The sequence below is a fragment of the Typopeltis vanoorti genome, chromosome 6 (genome assembly GCF_054136105.1).
Source record: "Typopeltis vanoorti isolate ZY-2024b chromosome 6, IOZ_Tvanoo_1.0, whole genome shotgun sequence".
Lineage (NCBI taxonomy): Eukaryota > Metazoa > Arthropoda > Arachnida > Uropygi > Thelyphonidae > Typopeltis > Typopeltis vanoorti.
This window is the reverse complement of record NC_143554.1, coordinates 10,088,343-10,108,540: the sequence shown is the minus strand read 5'-3', so window position 1 is coordinate 10,108,540 and position 20,198 is coordinate 10,088,343. Positions and strand designations below refer to the sequence as shown.

General features: G+C 38.2%; 1 protein-coding gene across 1 annotated transcript in view; it reads right to left on the bottom strand.

Moving 5' to 3' along the window:
- The window catches only part of LOC150105278 (integrin beta-PS-like), a 151,451-nt gene that overhangs the window by 67,987 nt on the left and 63,266 nt on the right, over positions 1–20,198 (bottom strand). Inside the window, exon 4 of the mRNA XM_090394063.1 lies at positions 8,389–8,498. Within this exon, the coding sequence (XP_090250189.1) occupies positions 8,389–8,498 (110 nt within the window). The remainder of the gene's footprint in view (positions 1–8,388; positions 8,499–20,198) is intronic.

Here is a 20,198-nt window from a genome sequence, read left to right as displayed (position 1 = left end):
ATTTCTATATTTAATTTACCATCTTCACTAAAAATCGTGCCTAAATAGCTGAAATGTTTTACTTGTTCCACAGGTTCTCCATTCACAACACAGTTGACATTTTCAATGATTCTGCCTATTTTCATTGTCTTTGTCTTTTTATTGCTGACCTTCATACCATATCTATTACAACAGCTATTCAATTTAGTCAGAGAATCTTGCAGACTTGTAGCGGATTTATTTAGAAGTATAACATCATCTGCATAAAGCAAAGAGCTGACATTAACATCTCCAATTTTGATATCATGCTTAATACCACTTTCCTTCATAATGTGATCCATATAGATAATGAATAACAGAGGGGATAATGTACATCCTTGTCTCACACCAGATTTAACATTAAACCATCTTCCTGTACTTCCTTCAATTCTAACTGCTGACTTACAACTCAAATAAAGACTAAGTATTGCTTGATATAATGCCCCATTGACACCATATAACTGCAGCGTATTGAATAGCTTCTTTCTTGGCACCTTGTCATATGCCTTTTCCAGATCGACAAAACTTAAATACAGATCTTTGTTATATTCCCATGCTTTCTCGACTATTTGTCGTAAAGTGAAGATCTGATCCTGACAGCCTCTATTAGGCCTGAATCCAGCATGTTCTTCGCCAAACTTTTCTTCCACAATTCTTCTCAACCGTTTCTCAAGTATACTTGCATAGATCTTGCCAGGAACACTCAGTAGGGAAATACCTCTGTAATTCTCACATTCAGTTTTATTTCCCTTTTTATATATGGGTACTACGAGAGCTCTACTCCAATCATCGGGAATTCGTCCCTCTGTCCAGGCTTTCTGAACTATGCAGTGCAGCCACTGTAAGACTTATACCACCATACTTCAGCATTTCTGGTCGAATATCATCTACTCCTGCTGCCTTTCCACATTTCAAGCCTTTGATGGCTTTTTCTACTTCAAGTATGGATATGTATTCCTGACTGCATGCCTGGTCAATGTTTTTTACCACTGTGCTGTCATCACTGCTTGTTTCATTTAGCAGTTTTTCAAAGTAATTACTCCATACTTCAAGGATATCTTTTTCTCCCGTTTACATGTCACCTTTATCATCTCTAATTCCTTTTATAGCACTCTTTCCTCCATTCTTAAGCTTCTTCAACAACCTCCAGAATATTTTGCCACCTTCTTGATAATTATTTTCTATATTCTTGCCAAAGTCCTCCCATGACTTTTGTTTAGCTAGTTTTACACAGTGTTTAGCATTCTTGCATTTGTCTCTATATTCTCTAAGCGCACAAGCTGACTTATTTGACAGGAACTTTTGGTATGCTTTCTTCTTTTCCTTCACTGCCTCTTTAACTTCCTGTGTCCACCAGGGAGTTCTGATTTTTTATCCTTACAGACAACCTCACCACATGCCTCTCTGGCAGAATCAATCAATGTTTTCTTCAGAGTTTGCCACTGAATCTCCAAGGTTTGATTCCTGTTCTCAAACTCTTTCATTTTTTCTTCAATAATCTTTGTGTATTTTAGTCTACAGCTCACATCTGAGAGCTGCTCAACTTTTATTCGCTTTAAAACTTTCTTACATGTTATTCTTTTCAATATGAAATTCAATTTTATCCTGCTCAAGACTAAATAGTGATCACTCCCAATTTCAAATCCTCTGTACACTCTGGTGTCCTGCACCAGGGAGAAAACATCACTATCAACAATAACATAGTCAATGAGACTTTTCTTATTCCTAGCCTCTTCTCTCCATGTGAATTTGTGCACATTTTTATGTTGGAACATGGTGTTAGTAATAACCAGTCCATGTCCTGAGCAGAAATCCAACAGATATTTGCCATTATTATTAGCTTTGCTCTTTTCTCCAAATTTCCCCAAAATATTTTTGTATGTCTCACAATCATTTCCTACTCTGCTATTTAGATCCCCAACAAGGACCAACTTTTCATTTTTCATTGTGTCAGTTGCTTTTTCTAAAGCCTCAAAAAATTCCTCCACTTCTACCTTAGTAGAACCTTCTGTGGGACCATAGGCACAAATAAGTATCATTGTCCAGTTCCCCATTCTCATATTTGCCCACATTACTCTACTTGAGACTGACTGCCATTCAAGAAGATTAGCCTCGTATTTTGTGTTGAATACTATGGCTACTCCTTCTTTTCCTTGATTGTCATTGCCTGAATATAACATTTTGTATTTATTGCTCAGAAAGATCTCACCAGTTTTGGTCTTTTTTGTTTCAGTCACCCCTATTATATCGATCTGGTACTTATCTAATTCCTCGGCTAGCTCCATTTCTTTGCCATTCAGGCTTCTTACGTTGATAGTACCGATCTTTAACTCTGGTGATGTTGAGTTGGGGTTTATTTTCAGATTTGTTCCAGTAGCTGACTTTTCACTGTTCGCCCTGGTTCCCTGGCGAAAACAACCGGGGCCTTGTTTAACCGGGCGACGCCCCAGCCGGCATGAAATTTTGTCATGTTGTACCATCATTCTATATTTTGGTTTAACCAATAAGAATACAATTTGGTCGGCTAAATCCCAAATTGCCAGCCCATCCTCGTCCGTTCAGTATCCAAGTAGATATCCAACAGGGTGCACCACGAGAAGGTGAGGATTGGACATTAGGTCAGAAGCCCTGGTCGGTTCTCCGCATTCCTTTAAAGGCTATGTGGAGGTCTCCTCTCAGTTATACAGCTTTGACCCTTATACACTTGGTGGGAAATTTTGAAGGCAATAGATGAGATGACAGATTGAGAAAGGTAGTGGACACTGTCCACTACCTGTTTTTTTTTTAATAAAGGTGGCGCTGTGACGTGTGGCTGATATAGCTGTATAAAGTTGTTTACTCTTTTTAGTGAAATATTTTTGTTGAGGAGTATTTCTTTTAAAATTATGATGTTTAGGTTGAGCACATTGCATATAGGTTTGTGTAAATTGTCTAATGATTTTTAGTGAGTAGACTTTATGAAATTGTAGTGGTAGAGAATGTGCAAGCAACTAAGTCTAATTTGAGTAGAAGCTTATTACAGTACTTTAGGTGTGTGTACATTGTATGCAACTGCTTAAGAGTTTCTGTCGCTAATACTATGCTGCTCAATTTAGTTAAGAAATCCTAATATAAGAGGGGGGTTAGCAAGGGGTCAACCACCCCTCCTGTAAAAAACACCCAATTGGTTATGAAACAAGCACCACAGAAGCCTCGGAATTTGGACGCCTTTGCGAAGATGATTATTAATCATTTTTGGACCTGGAATATACGTAGTTTGGTGAAATGTGATGAATGTCTTACGACTGTATAAAATTGGACTTTGTGCTGTACAAGAGGCACGATGGCCGGGACATGGCTCGACCTGCAATCAGGGGTACACGCTATACTATAATGGTGACGACAGAGGATGAAAAGTACTCGGAACTGCATTTTTAGTTAGCGATAAATTTTTGTGTAATATTTTAGATTTTAAACCTGTAAACAATCAGCTGTGTACTATTAGAGTTAAGGGACATTTTCAAAATGTGTCTATTGTGAACTGTTATGCACCTACTGAAGAGAGCTCGGAGGAAGCTAAAGATTGTTTCTACGAAGTGCTTGAGCATACTCGTGCTAATCTACCGTCCTATGACATCAAGCTAGTAGTGGGAAATTTCAACACGAAGCTGGGGAGAGAGTGTGTGGTGCCCTTTCGTGGGTAGGAGTGCAATAATAATGGAATCAAACGTGAGTTTTGCCACCGCTACGGGATGCTTTGTAAAAAGCACTATGGTTGTGCATAAAGATGTCCACAAGCAGACCTGGAGATCACCAGACAGTAGAACAGCTAACCAAATAGACCATGTACTAGTGTATTGACATCACCACAGCTCCATCTCGCATGTGAGAAGTTTCAGAGGAGCAGATGGAGATAGCGACCACTATCTGGTAGCCTACAATTTCAGGCATAGAATTGTGGTTCAGAAGCTCGCATATATACCATACGATCAGCATGGGACCTGGACAAGTTGAAAACAGTGGAAGGCAAGCGGGCTTTCTAGAGTTAGAGTTGCAGAATCGTTTTGGGGAGTTACAGGAGGAAGAGGATGATCTGGATAGGATGTGGAACACCAGCAAAAATACGGTCGCGTTAGCTGCCTTGAGAACTGTGGGAAAGAGAAAGAGGAGGAGAAAAGCATGGTTTAATAGAGAGTGTGAAGAAGCTGTAGCGAAATGAAGTAAAGCTCTATTGAACTACCTAGCGGATAGCAAGAAGAAAGCTGCATATGAGAGGGTGAGAAGAGTGGTGAATACATGTCTATGTAGGGAAAAGCGGAAGTATCTTAATGAGAAAGTGGCTAGTATAGAGAGAAATAGGGTGACGAATAATGGACGGGAGATGTACCAGACGATCAAGGCCATGCGAAGTGCCCAGACACAAGTGGCAACCATAAGAGATGAGAGTGGAAATCTATTAACAAACTCAAAAGATGCTCTCGCTCGGTGGCATAGATATTTCACGAACTTGCTGAATGTCAATGCTGGAACGTCGATATCGGAGGATTATACTCCTTATCAAACTGCTGAGCCATTTATTGAAGAGCTGAATTTAGTGAGATTACTCATCCGCATGCTGAAAAATAATAAGGCTCCAGGAGTGGACTGCACACCAATGGAGCTCCTGAAGAATGGTGGGGACGTCCTGCTGGAGCAGCTGCACTGGCTCATCTTGATGATCTGGAGATAAGAACGGCTGCCGGATGAGTGGAAGGAGTCACTGATCACCGCAGTATATAAGAAAGGAGATAAGGCTCAATGCAGCAACTATAGGGTCTACGAAGTACTGTCTAACATCATGCTAATGCACCTCACACCATATGCAGAAGAGTGCCTTGGTGACTACCAGACGGGCTTCAGGAGGAACCGTTCTACAATAGACCAACTCTTCACGCTGCGCCAAGTTTTTGAAAAGTGGGAATATAACCGGGAAGTTCGTAATATTTTCATAGACTTTTCTAAAGCGCATGACTCAATAATACGCCCAAGAGCTGGGAATTCCTCGAAAACTCCGAAAAATGGTGCAGGTGTGCGTAGCTAGTTCGAAAAGAAGAGTGAAAGCAGAAGGTGACCTGCCAGACCTGTTTCAAGTACAGACCGGTGTGAAGCAGGGTGATGGGCTTTCTCCGATTCTCTTCAATCTAGTGTTGGAAAAAGTAATTAGAAACACACAGCAAGTAGCAGGTGGAGTCGACATGGGGGTGCAAGTTAGGATTCTTGGCTACGCGGATGACCTGAATGTCATGGCGCATCAACAGGACGACGCAGTGGCAATGGTTACTGCTATTAAGGAAGCTGCAGAAGAAGTTGGCCTGAAGATAAACGCTGAGAAGGCAAAATACCTTTCTATGAGTCGCTAGCTGCTCAAGATCCAGAGGGAGCTGCACAATTTGAGAGGGGTGAAGATATTTAGGTACTTGGGTTCTTTCGTGACTGAAGACAACAAAGTTGAGGCTGATGTCCAGAGTTGGGTAAATCCTGCGAATGTGGCCTATTATCAGGTGTATCACCTTTTCACCTTGCACTTGCTGTCTTGGACTACAAAGGTGAGACTATACAAGACTTTGATCAGGCGTGTTCTCCTCTACGGTGCTGAAGCGTGGACTCTCACGGCAAGACAAGCCGATCACCTGAGAGTATTCGAGAACAAGATGCTACGACGTATCTATGGAGGAGTCATGGCAGACAGAGTCTGGAGGAGGCGGTCCAATGCTGCCATACACGCTTTATACAATTCGGCAGATGTCTTGATGGAGCTGTGAGCCCACCGTCTTCAGTGGCTGGGGCACCTGTACCATACAGGCCCCAAAAGGACTGTGAGACAAGTGTTGGAGGCCTGACCCCAATCAGGGAAGCCTCCAGGGAGACCAAGAAGGAGATGGGCGGATCAGGAGAAGGAAGACCTGCAGGCTGGAGACTAGAACGTGGCAGACAGTCACAGAGGCCCGTGCCCAGTGGCGACATGTGGTGCTTGAAGCTAAAAATTCCTCTGGGCTGATAGCACCTGGCTAATATAATGTAGTGGACACTGTCATAATCCAGTGTGAAGTCTTCAAATTGGTTTATGACAATGATGTGCAGAAATAAAGGGTTGTGGTTCCACTGTATCAGGCCTTGATCAGACTTCATATGGTTTAGTCTGCACATATCTGGTCACCTCTTTCTCATAGTGATATATTAGAAAAAGTCCAGAGCAGATTGACTAAAGTAGTATCTTATTTTTGGAATGTGGGATATGAAGACAGATTAAAGGAATGCAATCTGAACAGCATCATAATTAGGAGGAAGAGATAGGATGTGATTAAGACATGAGTACCAGATTAATGTGGAAGAAAATTTTCATTGAATGGGAGAAGAACAAGGGACCATCTCTGGAAACTGTGTAAGGAGGAGCAAGCAAGGAAGTGAGGAACAGGTTCTCTGCACAGAAAGTGGATGCTAAGCAGAATGAACCCGAGAATATGATGAATATGGATATGTTGAAGGTTGAATGGTTTGATTAGCTTTGTGCATAACTGTGTGTAGCTCCTGCAATGAGTCTTTAGTCTCCATGGAGGTCTTAGTGTTAATACTAATAATAACTGATTCCTCTGTACACTAGGATGGCACCAGATAAGGATTCATTAAATGATATTGTTGCTTTTTCACAGATTTTTAAGTAGAACTTTGGTGAGTTGGTTCCTATTTTACAAGACTATAGTATCTGGAGGAGGTACTCATACAGCACGTTATCAAAGGCTTTATTTAAGCCAAGTGACATCAGTGTGAACTTAACTGTCACCGATTGTATTACATCTTTGATGAGAAAGAGATTGAAGTCATTCACCTGGAAACTCCATAAATTGGTATGGTTTTGATCAGCTCATTTAGTTGATGTTTGTTCAGGTGTTAAAGATCTTGCTGAATATTTTATAATCCATGTTAATCAGAGATATCGATCTCCAACCTAATATGCTTGTTAGGCCTCTTTTAGTATGGTGATGAGTACGGTGCAACTCTCAACAAAATGCTCTGGAATGTCCCTGCCTGTAAATATGTTGTTCAAGAGTGACTAGAACTAGCAAATTCCAGGTGATATGGTAGATCTCTATTCTCAGTCCATCAAGACCAGGAGCCTAACATCCTTTGCAGTGTTTAAAGGCTGTTATGACTTACAGACCTTTCCCAAAACCCAGAACAATGTTCTGAAAGAACTTGAGTATGCCATGAAAGATGAATTTCCTCTTTGAAGAAATTCATCTTTCCTGTTTTAATTCAAAATTCCTCTTTGAATTAAACTGCAGACAGTCCTTATCCCTATTAGGGATAAGAAGCTGAAGAGGAATGAGTAATTTTTTTTTAGAATATGGAGAGTAGTAAAGAAAGTATAAATGCTAGAGAATAAGCAAAGAAACCTTAAACCAAAGGAGGTCAAATTATGAGACAAGATTTGATATTCACAAGTATGGAATATTAGATCACACAAAGATACAAGTAACACCCTTGATGGAAGAAATTATACAAAACAGGAAGTCTAGTTTGGATGTCTGTAAGTGGTGATGTACATGTTTATATTGCCAATGGTGGTGAAGTGAATGTGGAAATGATTATTTCTGATGGGTGTTTTGTATTTTTTTCATAGTAGAATGATAATTATTTATTTTTCTTTCTGTGGTGTGAGTGATTTTTGGTTAACAGTTAATGAGACACAATGCAGTGAGAAGACAAGTTCATGCCATAATATGCCCTATGAATTTCTGATTGAGAGGCTTTTTGATGGGCTGGTACTTGGTTCAATCTCGTGTGCTATCTAGCAGCTGGCCTGAGTAACCTTTACTACTATACCTGTCTTCTTTTTTTCATACATTGTAAGCAGTATCCTTCGAGGGCACATGGAGACCAAAAAAAGTTCAAGTGTACAGCAAGTGCCCCCACTGTAGGAAAACAAATATGATATCAGCCATTTCAGGCAATCAACAATCCTGTTTCAATTTGATAGCTTGGTTTGCCCAGCAGATACATCTCTATTCACTAACAAATGAGCTGTGAATTCAAATCTCAACGTGATAGATGTTTGTGAATGTGGTGACAAATGAATTTCACTGCCCTGTGTGAGACCATCACTCTGATTACTGGAGAATCTGGCTTTAAAAGTGTTGAGTTGGGTCTCATTAGGGTTTCTGCCTTATCAGCACATTTACAATAAGCAACCTTTTAGGGATGAATTAAGTGAGCTAAAGATTAATCTTTTAACTCAGAAAGAAAGAAATGAAAAAAAAAAAACTTAAGATGCAAAACAAAAGGTAATTAAAGAAAATGTTACCATACACGTAACTGCTATAAGAGATAAAACAACACAAAAATAATACTCACGCCATTTGGTGCAATGCAAGTTTCAATGCTATTTCTGCAGCTACAGTCTGCACCAGTCCAATCATAAGAGCATGCACACCGCCCACATTCACATCTACCGTGGTCAGGACCTAAACAACAGATAGGGGTAATAATATATAAAACCAATGTAAACACCTAAGCCTTTTGTTACATTGGTTTTATATATTACAGAATTAATTAATTACAGAAGTGCTCCACAGTGTAAACAGAGGCAGAAATTAAAACATAATTATTTCTAATATTTCATTGAGTCATATTTTTATGGATTTCTGACCAACATCTTCAGAGCACAAATTATAACTGTTACAAAACACACAGTAATCAACTAGGTGGTTGCAAAAATGACTCATATTGTAATTGAAAAGGAACAAATATCGTATTTTGGCACCTCTCAACTTAGTTTTATCTAACAACTCCTAGAGAAGATAGGCTAAATGTGACCTTAGAAATTTACTGTCTCACATTTAAGGAACATACAACAATCGGTTTACCAATTAAGAACAGTTGCTGTGTGCTAGAAATTAATATTAATAAATAATATTAAAACTATTTTTGATGTTTAGATAAAATGAGACTCTCCCAAACTTTTGGGGGGGAGAGAGAGAGAGAGAGAGAGAGAGAGAGAGACAATCATTCTGATTCAGGTTAGGCAGATAAAAGGATTTCACAACTTTCTTTGAAAAGGTGTTCATATTTAAAACTGCTTCTATGGAGAAGACAAGCTTTATCCCACAGAATACTGTATTTAGTGTCAATACTATGCTGTGTCAGACCAAACTATTGAAGTTTCACGTATTCAACATAGTGCTGATTAATTTTTTCTTCCACAGAACAGCCTGTCTGTCCAAGGTATGTCAAATTACATTCACAAGGGATCCGGTAAATACCAGCTAAAGGTAGAGGTAACAGATTGTCTTTTATAGATAGTAACAGATGAAAAATTTTGTTGAGAGGAAAATGTGTGGGATTAAGGCGATACTTCTTCAGAATTCTACCAATGGTTCAGAAATACCAGAAATATATAAGGGATTGAAACACTGATCAGTCTAAGAGTCCTTAGGTGTTGGAACATAGGAGTCACTTATCTGTTGGTCTGGATGAGAGTTGTAACCATTTAATTTCATTAAAGTTTTGATAGTGAGAAGTTCTTGTTGTAAGCTTGGGAGAGAGGAGCACATATTATGCATTCTATTAATTAATGACTTCATAATTCCAATTTTTGGGAGGTGTGAAGAGCAGTCTTTTGATGAATGTATCTACCAGTAAAGGTAGGTTTCCAATAAACATTGGTTGACAAAGTACCAGAGACTGTGACAAATAAGGATTTAATTTTTTTCCATGGTGAATTGAATATGTGGGTGAAGGATACTGATCTGATGTAGGAAAGTGGTAAGCTTATTTCCAGAACGAGGCAAAACAGCAAAAACTTCAATGTAAGGAAACTAAAGAGAGGGTTGGGTATGAGTGGATGAGAATAAGGTATCTTCCAAATGGTTCAAATAAATAGTTTTCCAAAGGTGGAGACAGAGAGCTACCCATGGCAGTACCTTCAATCTGTTCATAAATCTTGTTTATCGAGCTTAAATATCCTAATTTTATAATAAATTCAAAAATCCTCACATTAGGTGGGAAATCATCATATAGTATCTAACATCTGATTTGTATTTGAATATTCTTGATTTTTCAATCTTGTTTATAAATCTTGTTTATCGAGCTTAAATATCCTAATTATATAATAAATTCAAAAATCCTCACATTAGGTGGGAAATCATCATATAGTATCTAACATCTGATTTGTATTTGAATATTCTTGATTTTTTCAAGAAAATGTGTGGAATTCTTGAAGAATGATCTGGATGGTCCAATATAGGAAGTTAATAAATGTGAAAAAAACTTAGTAATTCCATATGTGAGAGTGTCATTACAATTAACAATGGGTCTTAGTGGACAACCTTATTTACCAATTTCTGGTACACCATATAAACAGAGTCCTTCCAAAATGAGTGTATAACTTATACAAAGTATTTGATCCCAACTAAAAATTTCATTAAGTAACTTATTTAATTGTTTAAATCTGTGTTTTTGTAGGATTAGATATAATTTCTTGATAGGTGGAGGTATCCTGTAAAAGGCAGGATACCTCCACAACTATTTAGAGAAAGATAGATGGCCTTATCCATTACTACTACAGTTTTTCCTTTATATGTTTTTTTTTTTTTTTTAAGATGATAGGAATGAAGACTTGGATAAAAACTATCAAATAATAACCAAGACCCTACTAATTAATGCCAGAGAAATTAGTGGGATAAACTAAAAGGATGAAAGAAAATTATCTGAAGAAACCTCATGACTATATATTAAGTAAAATTTGTACATCCTGCTTAAGACTGAAGAGAATACCAAAGAGTTAAAACAATGCTATCATTATAATTTTTATGAAAAGGGAGACTGAAAAGACATTAAAAATTGCCACCCTATCAGCTCCTTTCAACAATATACAAAATTCTTATAAAAATCATTAGCAACAGAATACAGAACAAGCAGGATTCAGAAAAAATTACAACTCTATTGAACATATATATATGTAACAACATAAATCACTGAAAAGACAAATGAATATCAAAAGCCATAGATCTGACATTTACTGATTTTGAAAAGGCATTTCATTCAACATTAGCTATTTTAGAAGTCCTAAAAATCAAGGAATTGAAAAAAAATTTATACATTCAATGGACAGCTCATCAGAGATAGAGGCGATGGAAGTTGACACTGGCATCCCCCCGCACAGAGTAAAACATACCCAAACCAAACACAGACAGTAAATAGGCAGACATCAGAGTTCCCAGCAGTGTATTGCAATCGACAAACATGAGTAAATGTGGTGATCTTAGAGACTTCAATTGTGGACATATTATTGGTGCAAGACAGATGGGTCATTCTATCACCCAAGTGGTAAGAATCCTAGGTTCTAGAGGGCAACTGTATCACGAGTCTACCGCAAGTATACCATCAACAGACGTACGAGTGCACCAGCAAGCAAGTGGTGGCCAATCATACACCATTGATGATGGGGGTCGATGTAGATGTCCAGGCTTGTACAACCAACTGAAAGGTAACGGGTATATAATTCACACCCAGTTTCAATGTCAGAGGTCCAAGCAGTGTCAGCGAGCGAACAGTACAGCGTACCCTGCATACCATGGGTATGACAGCCAACGCACTAATCATGAGCCACTGTTGACAGCTTGTCATTGACAATGCTCCTCGCCTGGTTGGGACCATTAAAATTGGATCTCTGCAGTGGACCAGAGTCCTGTGGTCTGATGAATTCTGTTATCAGCTGTACCCTGACAAGAGGGTTCGGATGTGGTGTCGACAGCATGGGACCATGGCCCCATTGTGCCAGGTACTGTGATGGTTTGGTGAGCTTTTTCATGTGACATATTAGGTCCCTTAGTGTGTTTGGAGAGATCCTTAAATGCTGTGGGCTACCAAAATGTGCTGGCTGATCACCTACACATTTTCATGGCCTTCACACATCCTGCAAAGATGATCTGTTTCAGCAGGACAATGGGTTGCCCCACCAAGCTGCAACCACCCAAGCATGGCTTGAGGAATACTCATTTAAGTTTGTGACCATCCAGTGGCCCCCAAGATCCCCAGATTTAAATCCAATCAAATCTTTCTGGGATGCCGTAGAGCAAGACATCAAATTCATGTATTCGGGACCAACGTCTATGCCACAGTTGTAGATGATGCTGCAACAGATATGGCTGGAATTACTTCCGGCGGTAATCCTCTGGCATTTGGTGGAGCCTTGGAGAGTACAGGCTGTTATTTGCACTAGAGGAGGATTGACACCTATTAGGTAGGTATCTCTAATGTATTATATATATATATAAAATTAACTGCATCTATAAAATCAGGGACAAATATGGAATATTTTATAAACAAAAGATAAACAGTGAGATGCCATTTCATGAAAACTATTTACAGCAGTCCTAAAAGAAAATTTTCAAAATCTGGGTTGGAAAAAGAGAATTATAGTTAATGGGAAAGAAGTAAATCCTCTACAAGTTGCTGATGATATCTTCTCTTAGGAAACTCTGCAGAAGAGATTCAACAAATGATCAATAAATTAAATGCAATGAGTAAAAGGAAAGGTTTAAATATAAACAAAAACAAAAAAGAATGTATAATAAATACATTGTCAAAATGCCAGTATGAATGGAACACCATGAAATTGATATAGTAAACTCCTATGTTTACCTAGGACAAAAAAAGTCACAATATAAGAATATTCAATAGTTGTATACTTCTGGTCATGATGCATGGAAATGAAATGGGGACTGACTAAAAAATTGATCAGCAAGCTGAGAATAGCACAAAGGAAAATAAAAAAATCATTCCTCGGTATTACCATTCTCAGACTAGGCTGAGAGACATAACAGCCATTAAAAGATCCAAATGGTAATGGGCAGGTCATATTGCAAAAAATGACCTGCCAATGGACAAAGCTGATATCTGAATGGTATCTATCCCAGAGATGGAAAGCGCTACATGAAGACCAAAGAGATGATGGGAGGATGAGATAGCCTGAACTCAGTGGCAGAGTAAAGCTTAAGACAGGATTAAATGGAGGACTTTGGAGAAAGTCTTCATCCAGTGGACAGAAAATGGCCGAAGATGATCTTTCAAAGGATATACTGATGATTACTATTACTACTACTCAGCATCTCAATGGAATTGTGCTGACTCAATGCAGAAAGCTACTCCACATCCCAAACTAAATGCTCTTTTCCATGGAAGATATGGCTGTTTTACAGGAGACAAACTAAATTCCAGCAAAAAAAAAAAATTTTTAGTTCCATATTAGATCAGATAACTCACCTGTATCTTAAAAAAATCTTTACACAATTCCTCAAGCCACAGACATGATTTGAATCTAGATTTTTATCAACCAGAGTACAGACATTCTTATCAACTTGATACATGCTCTCTTTAAACTGTCACTCAAAAATTATTATTATTATTATTATTATTATTATTATTGAATAGAAAACTATGGAGTCCAAAGACTCATTGCAAGATGTTCCACTGTCTACACCTATCTATCATACCTCTCCTTGAATACACTAAACCAACCAAGCACTCACAATGGATGAACACAGCCCATTCCACTCATTCACCATTCTAAGTGAAAATCTATTCCTCGCCTTGCTAACCACACCCTTACTCAATTTTCAGGAATGACTCCTTGCTCTGCCCGCTAAGTGCAGGGGAAATGTGTGTGTGGTCTGTGAAATGCTCCCTATCATTACAGGGAGCATTTCACAGACCACACACGCACTTTCCCATTCAGCAGGTATATGTCGGTAAGCAGTGATAAAGGTGATTTGGCAGGTGTAGTGGGGAAATCACAACCAACATATGGCTTGGACAGGACTGGCTATAGACCTAAAAATGAACTGTCATGTTTGTTAAATGCCAGAAGTATCAGAAATAAAGGGGATGAAATGGTTTCAGTGATTGAGTTTATTTGCCCCCAAATCATTGGAAAAAGTGAAATATGGTTGAATGAAGATGATGTCGTAACAGGAATAGAAATGGAAGGGTACAGTATTTTTCGTGAGGATAGAAAGGGCAGGAAGGGGGGGGAGTGCTGCTGATGATAACAGGGGAATTAAGTCCACATAAGGTAGACATGAAAGGGGAAATAGTGGCAATGATTATGAGGCAGTGTGGTGTAACGTGGTGGTTGAGAGGAAGACATATTTAGTTGGATGTTGCTATAGGCCTGGGAATGTGGAAGATGGTGATGAAGAAATGTATAAACAACTTAGATTAGTGAACAAAGGAAGGGTAATTATTATCGGTGATTTTAATTATGGTGGCATAGATTGGAATGAAGCGATAGCATTTGGCAATAAGGAAAATGAATTTCTCAAGTTCTTGAGAGATAACTATCTCAGGCAGCACATAAAAAAAGGCATGTGAGGATCAAGAACTCTAGATCTTATCATTTCATCAGAGGATGTAATTGCTAGAGGGGGGGGGGGTTCACATTTTCCTCCAGTTGGTGAAAGTGATCATGAAGTAATAAAGCTGTTGATTATGACGAGCTTAGGAGACAACTTGGAGCTATAACATGGAACAAGGAGTTGAGCGGTAAGGAAATAAATGCTGAATGGGAACTTACAAAGAAATACATAACAGCATCAATGTACGAATGTATCCCAAAGCCCAAAAGGCTGAATAAGGTAGGTATAAAATGGATGAATGTGGAGCTTAAGCATGAAATCTGGAAAAAGAAAGTACTTTGGAGGAAGTACAAGATGAATAACGGTAATCAGTCACATGAAGAATATAAAGAACAAGCCAGGAGAGTGCTCAGTAAGGAAAACAAAAGTAGAGTATGAGCAGAAATTGGCAAATCAGGCTAAGAAAAACCCTAGACAGTTTTTTTTTTTTAGATATGTGGCAAGTAGAAGGAAGAATGATCATGGAAAGATGAAGTAAAGGGATGAAAGTGGTAGGATGGTAACTGCTACAGAAGACATTGCTGAGGTATTCAGTGATCAATTTATAAGTGTTTCATCCTGATCAGGGTGAAATCATGAGGAACTTAAGTGTAGAGGATAGAGGAGAGGATAGCTTAATTGTGAGAGCAGGAGGTATTTGAGGAAATACATAACCTTAATGTTAATAAAGTGATAGGATTCGATGACGTATCACCATGCATCTTAAGGGAATGTTCCAGGGAACTGGCAGTAGCATTGGCATGCCTGTTTAATAAGAGTTTTGCAACAACACAGGTTCCAGGGGATGCAAAGCAACGATGGGATGCAAAGGACACTTGGTGGGGAAACAACAGAAGTAGAGGAGATGAGAGATCTAAGAGTGATGGTGGCCAAGGACCTGAAATTGAGGGGCCACATTGCACAAGTTGTGAAGGCATCACATCGAATAACGGCAATGATGTGGAGAACCCTAATATGCAGAAATAGAGAGATTATGATTCCATTGTATAAGGCCTTGATCAGTCCTAATATAGATTATTGCTCACAGATTTGGTCGCTGGGTTTTCATGGTGACGAGGATATGTTGGAAAGGGTACCGAAAAGATTCACAAAAGTAGTCAGTGGTCTTTGGAATGTGGAGTACGAGGACAGATTGAGAGAATGTCAGTTGCAGAGCCTCGTGAATAGGAGGAGGGGGATATGATTGAGACATATAAGCTGGTCAGGGGTTGTTATCAGGTAGACATGGAAGAGATTTTTCATGGAATGTGAGAGGGGAATAGAACAAGAGGCCATTGTTGGAAACTGTATAAGGAGGGTGTGAGCAAGGGAGAAAATGCATGCAAAGAAGCAGGTTCTTTGCATGGAGGGTGGTTGGTAAGTGGAATGCATTGCCTGAGTGTGTTGTGGATGTAGACACACTGAATCAGTTTAAGACACGGTTAGATGAGTATTGCATGCAATAGTGAGTACCTCCCACGATGAGTCTGACTCCATGGAGATCAAATGGTAATAATAATAATAATTCACAAGAAACCTGGGTGACCAAACATGAGAACTGTAATCCATATGTAACCATATCAAAGACTCATTAAAAAAGGAATGATAACTTCTTGTCTCTGCTTGTTAGTGTGTTTCTTCAATAACCAAGTAATCCTATGAACCATCCTGGCCACTTCTGCAATATGCCCTGTGAACTTCGACTCTCTATATATAACAATGCCTCCAAATCCCTAGGTTCATCAAGTTTTTAGAATAGAGTTCCATCAATATGAAACATAGCTTGTAATCTTTTCATTCCAAAATGTATAACTGTACACTTTTTCACATTAAAACAGAATCCATTATCTTTTGCCCCATACCATATCAGCCTATTTAAGTCATCTTGCAAATTCTCTACACTGCCTTGATTTACTATTCTTACAATTTTGTTCATCAGCAAACAACTGAATATTTCCTATATCATTTATGTTTAAATTAAAAAGCAATGGTCTGAGTATAAAGCCTTGCAGCACACTAGTAACTTGCTTTCTTCTGCATTCTAATCCTCTACATACATATACTACTCTTTGATACCTGTCTGTTAGCCATCCTCATCATATCCATATCACCAGTTCTATATCATTCCACATTTGTTCCAATTTGCATACGAGAGTTCCACTGGTATTCTTTCAAATTTGCAGAAAAAGCAATATCACTGTGTGCAACCAACTGTATATTTTGTTCTGTTGGCCTCAACTGCCATCCACATTTTTTGGATGGATGCAATTCATCTGCTACCATCAACATATGGTCACCTGGTTTTCAAAAGGAGAAGAGGTATTGGAAAGGATCCAGAGGTGATTGACTAGGATGATTTATGGTCTCTGGAATGTTGAGTATGAAGAAAGGTTGAGAAGATGCAATTTGCAGCGTCCAGAAAATAAGAGGAGGAGGGATGATATGATGGAGATATATAAGTTGATAGGAGGTTACTATTAGATTAACACTGAAGAGGTTTTTCTGAGAATGGAGGCAAATAGGGAGAGAGAACTAGAGGTCATCCCTGGAAGCTGTATAGAGAATGTGAACAAAGCAGTGAGAAGGTGGGTTTTTTTTTTTTTGCATGGAAGGAGTGGTGAATGATTGGAATGCACTGATTGAGAGTGTCATGTCAGCAGAGAATGTAGAGGTATTTAAGGCATGGTAGGATGAGCTGCATGTGACAGGGGGACCTCCCACAATGGGTCTGACTCCACAGAGTTCTGAAGATAATGATAATACCTTTTCCCATCCTATTCTCCCTGAAAATACTATACCCCTTACATTGCATTCCTATGACTACCAGCTATCAACCAATTACCACTCACTATAAATTTTCACAAAGTTGCAGCAAATAATACCAAAAACTCCTCTCTTATTTTCCTGATACTTCTATCAATAGTACACAAACTATAGCATCTCTCCCAATTACACTTTAATAATGACTACTACATTCAATTTTTTACTTGGGAAACATTTTGGTCTCACACACACACACACACCATCCACCCTAACAGCTCTAGATTCCATCAGCATTATAAAAGTCCTTCCATCCATCAAATTTTGTCTTCAGGTCTAGAAACTATATGCCATTCCTTCTTCATAATGTAATCATCTCTCATGCTTGTTTTTTGCTTCTTCTAATAACTCTTTCATATCTTCTCTCATACCCTATTTTTTTTAACTTGTAAGTAATCAATGTCAGTCAAAAACAACCAACAACAGCTTCACTAATATTACTAAGCATTGCACCATAGAAACAATATTTAGTCATGCTCTCATTAAGTACTTTTATCACAGAAAAAAATTTCACATAAAAATTTCTCCTTACTCCTCTTGCTTCATTACATAATCCTGTTTCTTACCTCTCACCTGTCCCCCCCCCCTTTCCTTCTCAGCTTTACTAATTGCTGTTGTTTCTGCAATTGTTCAATCTCACTATTAGATGTCTTTGCAATATCCAAGATTATCACTGTATGAGTCTTCCCTATCCAACACATTTTCTACTTTATCATAAAATTGCTAAAACAAGACCTACTTTTCACAAACCGATGTTGACTTTCATGTAGAATCCAATATCAATCAATCCAATTGTGTATTCTAACTAATTTCTCCAATACCTTAACTGATAAATGCCAGTAAAGAGACTGGTTTGTAATTAGAAACATCTGCCATAAGATGATACCTGTGCAGTGGCACCATTTTGCCTTCTTTTTTGTCTTTAGGCAAACTTTCAATGAGAAGGGACACTTCTCATTGAAAGACTCATTAAATAGCCAAATCAAAAATACTTAGATGGTCCTCAAAAATTATATATATACCAATATGATTATAAATATCTATATAATTATAAATATAGATCAATTTATAACTAATGATCAATGGACAATAAACAGAACCTAAAAACATCAGGACTGCAGAGAATTTCACTCAAAGGCAATTGATGCAATTCTACTTATTCAAGTGTTTATTATTTTCTTGTGTCTCAGCGTATATTTTTGTATTCCTGAAGGTGACCATGATATAATGATCAAAATGTCAAGTTTTTTTTTTTTTTAAATCATAGTTTTAAGTAAATACTCTGACATTCTTTCCATATCTTGAACAGGTGGAAATACACACTCTGGGTTCAGACCTTTTCAGTATGTTTGGGGAGAGAAAAAGAGAAAGTTCCACAATGAGGCCAAATAGACTACATATCTAATTATAAGAATAGGGTAGATGGTAATTTGTCATGTCTATACACAAATGGCAGGAGCATCAGAAATAAAGGAGTTGAGTTCATTGCTTTTTTGAATATGATGTGGCCTAAGATTGCTGGCATTAGTGAAACCTCCTGTCAAGGGATAGGAGAGGAGGGTGGGTAAGGGTACTATCAGATGACGTAAGTCCAGTTAGGGTAGAAACACAAGAAAACAATGATGGTAATTGGTCGATTGGTAGAGCCTCTGCTACTAATGGCTCAGTTAAGTAAGTTTGAGCGCGGTTAGTAGTTGGAAGGGGACCAATCGTTAGATGCTGTTGGCACACTCTCCCTCGATGAGTCTTTGGACTCCCTGGAGGTGTCAAATAATAATAATAATAATAATAATAATGTCCCATGCAGCAGTGAGTTTGAGGCTATTTGGTATGAAGTGGAGGCTAACAAAATGAATGGGGGGGGGGGTGTTGCTACAGACCTGGAGGCAGTGGATGAAGAAATGCATCACCAATTTAACCTTATGGGTACTAAATGAGTGATCCTTATGGGTGACTTTAATTATCCAAACATTGATGGTAAAAGAGAAATCTCATGATAAGAATGAAGATGAATTTATTGAATTGTGAGACAACTTTCTCAAGCAGCAAGTAAAAGCAGGAGCTCTAAGCTCAAAGAGTGTTAGATTTGTTCATAATGTTAGAAGGATGTTGAAAGTTTTTCCACTTGGTTATACTATAAATTAAAGATGCCAAGAAATTACATTCTTGGTTTAATCCTTTATCCAAGTGTAAGCGAACAAAGTTTGTGTATAAAGTAATTTCATGACTAGGCAACTCGTATATAGAAACTAATAACTTCACATCACTTGCCTTAGTTACCCATAATGCAAAGCACATATATCCTAATAGACATGTATAATGCTATGCATTATAGGAAGAGTCACTACCCAGACCAGTTTTGACCTTTATTGAGGTGAAGTGGTGCTCACTCATCATAGGCCTAGAGTAGTAAGTAGAGGGATGCAAGAGAGTCTGATAGTATTAGGAGAAATAAAAGACAGACAGATAGTATGAGAGGTATAAAAAGCTGAAGCCTTTTCTCTATCATCATATAGCCAAATTCTATCAGTTTTCCTTTCTTACCAATCTCATATAGATGAACAACCAAAAGACCAATTGAAACTAAAGTGCAAAGATGACTAATACTCAGGTGGTTAGCTTTATCTGAGTTAACCATTTGAGTTGGCCTTCTCTGCCTGGGATCTCTGCAGTCATCCGTGCAGTTGACTATTTGACCACACTGAATTAAGAGGATGGAACAATTTTAAAAACCTCTCATAGCAAGAATAGACAGAATTTGATCTCCACCTGGCAAATATTGCATGATGTGGTTGGTCTACACCAGGGGTCGGCAACCTTTTCAGACTCGTGGGCCACATTCAACTTTTATTTTTAATAATCGGGCCACAAGCATTTAATTAATAGAAAATAGTGAGTTAAAAAAATACTCAATGTATAAATTTTTATTATATCATTCTTAAAAAAATA